Genomic DNA, 8,725 nt, shown 5'->3' with positions numbered 1-8,725 from the left:
GCACATGTGAGAGTCATAGCAATCATCTCATTGAACTCTTGTCAAGAAGGCAAAGAAGGTATTTTCCCAAAAGGTTGAATTGTTCCTTCAAAATTGGTAATACATTCATAATATTTTATCCAAATATATTTGTATTTGGTGAAACTTGTTTGTAGTCAGTTCATCCAGGAATGAGTGAAGGAGAGAAGGGATTTCTGCTACAACATCCCCTGTTCCTGATGTACCTGATGAAATCCTCGAAAGGAGCTCAGAAATTAAATCAAACTACACTAAAGCAGGTTTGCTGAAGCACAGTTCTACACGAGAATTTGTGCTTTAGGCAATTTTAACCTCAGATAGAAGGTAAAAACACAGTCAGAAAGCAAGGAAGATTTCACATATTTTATTTCTAGGCCATCATGTTACATAAAATCAGATATGTATGTAAAGTTATTTCATTTGACAAAAATTAAGTTGAAGTTAAACCCACAGAACCTACAGCTACATTTTCATTTTTTTCATAATTCAAAATTCTAATTCAGGCTTACACAATTATTCATATATTTTCTTTATTTAAACACTTGTTTGTTTATCAATCTGAAATGAAACACCAAAACTATGATCTTTTGTTGTCTGCACTTTTTCCAATTACAATTCCTAAAGAGAAACTGTGTTTAACATTGTTTCAACAGGACAACAAAATCTTCAATCAAATATCCATTATTTTTTTACACTTTTGCCCTAAAGTGTTAATAAGATATTCTTACAAATAAGCCTTAACATTAATTTCATTTAGTCGTTTTCTAAAGTGAAACCTTTAGAGAAAAGACCTTTTTTTCAGTGTTTTTTTACGTTTTAGAATATTTTTGTCATCGTTAAATTTCTAAAGTGAAACCTTTAGAGAATTAAGACAATTCTGGAAAGTGGGAAACATTTGCGCTGACTGCAACTGTTGTAGTGTTGCTCAGCAAAGAGGCCAGCTCTAAAAAGTCCCTTTTTAAGAAGACCTCTTTCCCAGCACCGCTTCTTCTCCTGCTGCGCGTGCTTCAACGTGCGACATTTGCTCTGTGAGACCACAGGACGCAGACCTCGCTTCTCCTTCCTCTCCAAACCTCATCCGCACAAAGAATGAGGGTCAACGTGTCGCTCTTGCGGCATACCTGACCTCATTCACATAAAGAATGAGAGTCATCTTGGCATGGACGGGACAAGAGGCGACGGTTCACGGGGGCCCTTCCTTGGGCCGGTGCCGTGCTGCCTGGATGAGAATCCTCCTCAGGAGTATCCAGGGATGAGCAGATACAGGGTCATCCTGCTGGTCAGGATGAGCATTTCCAGATAACAAGCTTCACAGCATCTGAGCATGAGAGGAGCCAAGTCCCAGATCAACGCTCGGGGAGGCTGATCTCAGGAACCCAGTCGTTCAGGCGGCGGCTCTCCTCGCAGAACAGGTGCAGCTTCTCTAGAGCAGGGTCCTCCCAAGACCCTTCAGCTGGGTTCTGCTCAGGCAGCAAGAGAAGAGTCGCTTTAGTCACATGTCTTTCAAAAAGCATCACATGCAGATTTCCAGACTGTTTCAACAGAATCACATGAGCTGAGCTCTACATACCGTGATGAGGACACAGTGGGCGTCTTCAAGCTGCTCGGCCTTGTCACCAACAATCTCAGCCAGACGCTGCATGTCGCTCACTCTCACGATGCTGATGTCGTTGTCGAAGCAGAAGGACTGGATGAGGGTGAAGTGGATCTGGAGAGCGATGTCACACTCAAACTCCTCATCCATGGCCAGGACGCAGAAAGACACACTGTCCGGATCACTGTAGAGACAAAGCAAGCTTGTTAGTTTTTGTTTTCAGATGTTGATCAAGTTTCATTTTCAGAGAGGACGCCAAAGTCATGTTTATATAATGTAGTTTACTTACTCAGTCATAATTTTAGCACTCTCATAAACCCCTATAGTGAGTCGATCCTCGCTCTGAGCACAGAGCAGAGCTTCCTTCAGAGATCTTCCTGGAGACTTCATGCTTATGTTGTATCTCACAGTTCAGCTGATATTGTCCTACAGTACAGAGCAGAGTGTTTGTGCTTCTTCTTGGAATATGCCAGCCTTTATAGTGCAGACTCGGCACACGTTCACTCAGTGATTGGCTGTCTGGGGCACAATGGGTTACAACAAGCCTGCCCCCACCCCACTCTCAGAGACGCGTGCCTATAGAAAAGTCTTAGAAAGTCAGGGGCAGCTTTGGTTGAAAGGAATAAAAGTGGAAAGTTTGACCTTTAAATGATTCCTTCATCTTACAGGAATAATGAAATATATAGGAAGAACACACTGCAGTCATCAAAAGTCCTCAGAGCTCTGCATTAATAACAAGTGGCCAATAACTCAAACTGAAACTGTTAGAGAACCAAACAAGTGACACTTAAACTGCAAAACCATCTGATGGGATACACAAGTCAATCAACTTAGTTGATTTTCATACTGTACAGAAAATGAAGGGAAACCAGTGGAAGCTTGGAGCAGCACAAAAAGCTTAAATGAAACCTTCAACACGTGCTTCATGTTTTGTTTTGGTATTGTCCTTCGCCATTGTTTCAAAATGTATGATTCAAGATCAGATTGTAAAATGTAATTCCCCTAACGGGTTAGTCAGCCACTGACTTCCATTCACTACACTCCAACATGAAAATCAATCAGCAGATTCTTGGAAACTTGCTTGAGTTGTGTGATCCAACATGTTGAACATCAAGTCTGCATATGTGATGATACGGTTCAAAGTTTTCATACTGATGTGTGCTTTCAGTTTAAATGTTTAACTTAAACTGAAATTTTCTGACCTTGAATCTTAAAATATAAAATAATTTGACAAAAAAAAGTTGCACTTCCTCAAGATTTCACTACAAAAAGTGGTGGAAGTACTCAGATTGTAAAAGTAGCAATACCACAGTGTAAAAATACTTTTATAACTAACAATCCTGAATTCAAATGTTCCTTAAGTATTAGCATCAAAATATACTTAAAGTACCAAAAGTAAAGTTACTCATTATGCAGAATGTCACTTATGAGACTGCTGCTTTATTCTGAACATCTCATTTAATCTTTCATCTGTAAAGGCTAATGTTAAATATGCCTGTAATTTGAAGAGCTTTACATACTACTGTGAATTTCCCATCAGCTTCCAATAAAGTCTTATGATTATAGCCAACTATATTTTGTTTTGAGTAATCTCATTCCGAAAAGTAGTTTAAGTAAACGTATTGCGCACAAAGTACAATATTTTTTCTCTGAAACGTAGTGAAGCATAAAAATAAAAATACTCCAGTAAAGTATAGATACCTCAAAATTGTATTTAAGTACAATACTTCAGTCAATGTACTTAACCACATGCCACCTCTGACAACAGCTATAGTTATTTCCAAATATTTAAAATGATATTTACCTTTAATGTTCCTGCTCTGTAGGAAACCAAAGGCTGCACTGAAAACTACTAATATTTAAACCTGCCTATACATTTAAACATAACCAGCAGACATACACATAAATAAATGATTTTAATGAAGTTACATAATGTTTGCAGAGGCTTCATTTTCTAGATTCTGTGGTACAATAAAACCTTTACGTTAAAGTTTTGGAAAAGACATACTACTGTATGATGACAAGACTCATAAACCACTGTTTGGTGTTGTTTTTCGCGTTCTATTGCTAAAATATCCAGTATTTTAATTAGTTAGGCAGACTTTTATAACTCGTGACCAGTTTCACTGCCTGAGCAGTTTATTGTTGCCACTGGCACGCGCCGCTGCGCTGCGTGCTTAAATCTGGGCGCGTGACTTCTGGAGATGCCTGCATGCTTTATCTCTCTGTCTGCATCGCTCTCCACACAAAACCGAGAGATACCATCTGTCCCCGGGGGGAAGCTGAAGGAAGGGTGGACAAAGGAAGTCCCGCAGCACCTGCTGGGCGTGATGGCCGCAGTTTTCCACTCAGCTGCAAATATGATTTTAAGTCTTCAGGTTAAACAAAAGTTAAGCAAACGTTTAGCAAGATCACAATGAATTTTTATGAGTTTTGGCTGTTAAGTTGCTGAGCAATACTTGAAAAGAAATTACTACTATACCTTTTTTCTATATCTACTAAATATTTGCCTAATATGCTTAAATCCATGTCATATTTGCACATGCTAGAAGCCAATTACATAAACCACTTTAACATATCCTGCATCTTTAGATACTTTCCATCCGTACAAAGAAGTTTAGTGCTTTGCTGAGTCGCCGCAGGTCACCAGGAGCTTTGACCACTAACACCTGTCGCGCGGTGGCGGAGAGGCCTCCGTCTGGCAGATGTACTTTATCAACAATAGGTCGGTATCGATTTACACACGCCTGCCCTGTGGCCAAGCAAGATGATCTTTCCTAAAATAGCTCAGTGTTTGAAACTCAATCAGCTGGATCCAAATCAAACTTCAACCCAAAACCCTAAGCCTCTCTGCCAGCTGCAGCACACGGACAGAAACTGAAAGCTAAGTAGAAATAAAGAAATGATTGTGTTGTTGCAGTAATGTAGAAATGTGCGATTTGTTGTTTAACAAAACACCTTCTGCATGTTGCACGTGTTTACAGCTTAAACTGAAAGTGATTTGCATCTGCTGTCTCTCATCTTTTGGAGATAACCTTTTCATTGTGAAACTTCAGACCACAAGATCTCTGCTTTGGCATTCAAATTTAATCAAAACTCAACAACAGATTGGTGAATGTGGAGAATTCCTGACAAAAGATCGGCGCGCCCTGGGGTCGGGGTTGACCTGGGTTTAGGAGAGAGAGAGGGAGGGGGTCCCTCATAGCGACAGTTCTCCATCTGCCGCTCTGCCTTGCGCTGAATCAATCACCGCCAACCTGTGTCTCCTGCACCGCCTCTCCACTCCAGCCCCCTACTCTATTAATGCAGCAGTTGCAGCAGGCATGGCCTGATGTAAGATGTGTTTTTTAATTGCTATTCAGCTAAGGTATAACCAAATAAGTACTGCTGAGAAGGAAATGCTCCATCGGTGACACAGATGAAGTTGGCTCGTGCGTAAAGGCTTTATCTTGCACCGGAGGTTAATAGAAAGTTGTTAGAAACTGGTTTATTTAAAGGAAATAAATGCATTTATGTAAAAGAAATAAAAAATAAAATAGAGTAAAATTAAATTAAATAAGCATTAACTATTAGGGGGAACTTTATAATCAATAAAACAGGTGAAATAGAGTGGCAGACTAAAACATTTGGTTGATTTTAACGTCAATTACCAAACTAACTTGCAATAAACTTGCAAAGTAGTTCCTAAAAATTCAGCTCCCGTGGCCCCCGAAAAAAACGAGCAAGGACTTTTTTGGACAGCTGATGGCCACGTGGTCGGCATGGGCCAGCAGTGCAGATTGCGCAGCGTTCTGGCACACGCTCTTCATTTGCATTTATATGGGGGAAAGTGATAATAGAGGGTTTCTGTGTGCACAATGAGGCCGTTTTATTGCCAGCCTCTAATCCACAGATGGCATCATGTCCACCTGCCCTTTCTCTCTGCTGCTCAGGGAGGACGGGGGGGAGGGGGACACGCCACGCTCTCTCCATGTTGTTGCTGAAACACTATCACTAAAAGTCTAAAATGCAACCATTTCTTTTATGTTCGTGGAATTAGTGACGTTCTTAATGCTTTTAAAGTTTGAAACTTGGTTAATTAAAGATGAGTTTGTGTGCACTTTTAGAGCTCATATAATTGTAAAAGTTATCATGCTAGCCGTTCTTATAAATGCATGCACTGGCTGATGTCCAATATACATCTCTGCAATATGAATAGCTCGCTGTTTTCTCTGATTTGCACAGAAATACTACTGAGTGATCAAACTTAAAAAAAAAAAAAAAAGTTTCAGACCAGGCTGCTGCGCTCACAGAAGGAACATGCGTGGCTCGATGACCCCCATCAATCTGCCACGAGCCGCTGTGTGACAATAGCATTATCATACCAATACACTATTCAGCTTCAGCCAATCAGGCCGCAGCGCTTTCACTGCGCCGCAAGCGATGGAGGGTATAAAAAGGGGAGGAGCAGGCCTGAAAGCACTCTGCTCCTTTTCGGATTTACTCTCAGAGCAAACTGTCTAAGGCTCCCTCCTTTGCGGAATACTGTAATCAACTTCATCATGACTCTGGAGGAGGTTCTGATCCAGAAACCCATCGAGCGTACTCAGTGCACCGGCAACGCCCTGGAGGAGGTCCTGGTGTCCGCTAAAGACAACGACTCCCTCACAGTTGGTGTATATGAATGCGCAAAAGTTATGAATCTGTAAGTATGAGATTCAGTAGAAGCTTAATCAGTCAAACAACCCAGTATTTTGTGTTATTATTGTTGTTGTTGTTTGGGATAAAATCTAATTATGTCTTTTCTTGCTTGTGTCTCTACAGTGATCCGGACAGTGTGTCTTTCTGCGTCCTGGCCATGGATGAGGAGTTTGAGTGTGACATCGCTCTCCAGATCCACTTCACCCTCATCCAGTCCTTCTGCTTCGACAACGACATCAGCATCGTGAGAGTGAGCGACATGCAGCGTCTGGCTGAGATTGTTGGTGACAAGGCCGAGCAGCTTGAAGACGCCCACTGTGTCCTCATCACGGTATGTAGAGCTCAGCTCATGTGATTCTGTTGAAACAGTCTGGAAATCTGCATGTGATGCTTTTTGAAAGACATGTGACTAAAGCGACTCTTCTCTTGCTGCCTGAGCAGAACCCAGCTGAAGGGTCTTGGGAGGACCCTGCTCTAGAGAAGCTGCACCTGTTCTGCGAGGAGAGCCGCCGCCTGAACGACTGGGTTCCTGAGATCAGCCTCCCCGAGCGTTGATCTGGGACTTGGCTCCTCTCATGCTCAGATGCTGTGAAGCTTGTTATCTGGAAATGCTCATCCTGACCAGCAGGATGACCCTGTATCTGCTCATCCCTGGATACTCCTGAGGAGGATTCTCATCCAGGCAGCACGGCACCGGCCCAAGGAAGGGCCCCCGTGAACCGTCGCCTCTTGTCCCGTCCATGCCAAGATGACTCTCATTCTTTATGTGAATGAGGTCAGGTATGCCGCAAGAGCGACACGTTGACCCTCATTCTTTGTGCGGATGAGGTTTGGAGAGGAAGGAGAAGCGAGGTCTGCGTCCTGTGGTCTCACAGAGCAAATGTCGCACGTTGAAGCACGCGCAGCAGGAGAAGAAGCGGTGCTGGGAAAGAGGTCTTCTTAAAAAGGGACTTTTTAGAGCTGGCCTCTTTGCTGAGCAACACTACAACAGTTGCAGTCAGCGCAAATGTTTCCCACTTTCCAGAATTGTCTTAATTCTCTAAAGGTTTCACTTTAGAAATTTAACGATGACAAAAATATTCTAAAACGTAAAAAAACACTGAAAAAAAGGTCTTTTCTCTAAAGGTTTCACTTTAGAAAACGACTAAATGAAATTAATGTTAAAGCTTATGAGAATTTGTAAGATTATCCTATAAACATGTTATTATGTATTGAAGACAGAACTGTTAAAATATTTGACTGAAAACTCTGAGTCTGTTGAAACACTGATGGAAATTTATATCTCTAACATTTTGCTTTATAACTTGTAAGTGGAAAATGCTTAATAAAACATAAAATTGCATATTTTTGGTGTTGTGTTTTCACTTTCTCCTGCAAAGCTGGGTTTTATGGTATGGATTGTGTGTTTAGATGGAGGAGGTGGTGAGGGGTCAGAGAGGAGGGAGGGAAGGGTGGTTATGAAACTAACAAAAAGTTTAAAACTCAGCCAAATTTGCCTGCAAGGCGCTATGGCCTGTCATCTGTTCACTGTTGTAAACGTAGTTTTAAAAAAATGCAGTCCCTCCTCTTATAGGCCTCATCTGCATGTGTATGGTGCAGTGCACAATAGCTGAACTCCACGCCTGTCAGCTCCAGTGGCCCATACAAAGCCCCCATTGTTTGGCCAGCAGATATCTCCGCAGCCACGCCGCGCCATCTGCCACCTGCTGCAGGTGGGGGGTCTGGCAGGGCAGGGCTGGGAGGAGCCCAGCGCCGGAGGGTGCAGTCGGGTCGAGTCTGGCTGGTTTGGGCTGGTTGAGGATTTGAGAGAGGATCCTGAGTGACATCTGGCACCCTACCAGCTGCTGTTTGGGACCATTATTTACTTGCAGGCATTTAGTGAAACTTTAGTAAACAGACCATGAAAGCACCAGATCAGTTCTGTTTGGGTGCAGCAGAACCCACCTGCATCGCAACAATGAAATTTGCAGGACGCATAACTTTTAACCACTTTATTTATCTTTTCATAAACAAGAGTCTTTTGAACAGAAATAATTGGCTGTAAGATCATCTTATCTTAGGTTATCCCAAAATGTTGCATTGAAATGAGTAAAACAAATGTACCATAAGCTATAAACTCTGAAAAAGCATTTGCCAGTAACTTTTCCATCCATCCATCCATCCATCCATCCATTTTCCTCCGCTTATCCGGGACCGGGTCGCAGGGGCAGCAGTCTAAGCAAAGATGCTCAGACTTCCCTCTCTCCAGACACTTCCTCCAGCTCCTCCGGGGGCATGCCAAGGCGTTCTCAGGCAAGCCGAGAGACATAGTCCCTCCAGCGTGTCCTGGGTCTTCCCCGGGGCCTCCTCCTGGTGGGACATGCCCGGAACACCTCCCTAGGAAGGCACCCAGGAGGCATCCGAAACAGATGCCCGAGCCACCTCAGCTGGCTC

General features: G+C 42.6%; 2 protein-coding genes across 2 annotated transcripts; one reads left to right on the top strand and one right to left on the bottom strand.

The window, feature by feature from the left end:
* Positions 1-779: 779 nt before the first annotated feature.
* Positions 780-2,032, bottom strand: LOC109973654 (growth arrest and DNA damage-inducible protein GADD45 gamma-like). Its single transcript, XM_020623407.1, has 3 exons — positions 1,902-2,032; positions 1,589-1,796; positions 780-1,478 (listed from the first exon to the last, which is right to left on the bottom strand). The coding sequence occupies exons 1-3, from the start codon at positions 2,000-2,002 to the stop codon at positions 1,365-1,367; spliced, it is 423 nt and encodes a 140-aa protein (XP_020479063.1). The 5' UTR covers positions 2,003-2,032; the 3' UTR covers positions 780-1,364.
* A 3,960-nt stretch (positions 2,033-5,992) lies between these two features.
* LOC109973653 (growth arrest and DNA damage-inducible protein GADD45 gamma-like) lies at positions 5,993-7,599 on the top strand. Its single transcript, XM_020623406.1, has 3 exons — positions 5,993-6,296; positions 6,416-6,623; positions 6,734-7,599. Exons 1-3 carry the CDS (start codon positions 6,154-6,156, stop codon positions 6,845-6,847), a joined length of 465 nt encoding a protein of 154 aa, XP_020479062.1. The 5' UTR covers positions 5,993-6,153; the 3' UTR covers positions 6,848-7,599.
* Positions 7,600-8,725: the final 1,126 nt, after the last annotated feature.

This window comes from Monopterus albus, unplaced genomic scaffold (assembly GCF_001952655.1).
Source record: "Monopterus albus unplaced genomic scaffold, M_albus_1.0 scaffold298.1, whole genome shotgun sequence".
Lineage (NCBI taxonomy): Eukaryota > Metazoa > Chordata > Actinopteri > Synbranchiformes > Synbranchidae > Monopterus > Monopterus albus.
Note: the sequence above shows the minus strand (reverse complement) of the source record. Positions and strands in the feature narration are given on the sequence as shown.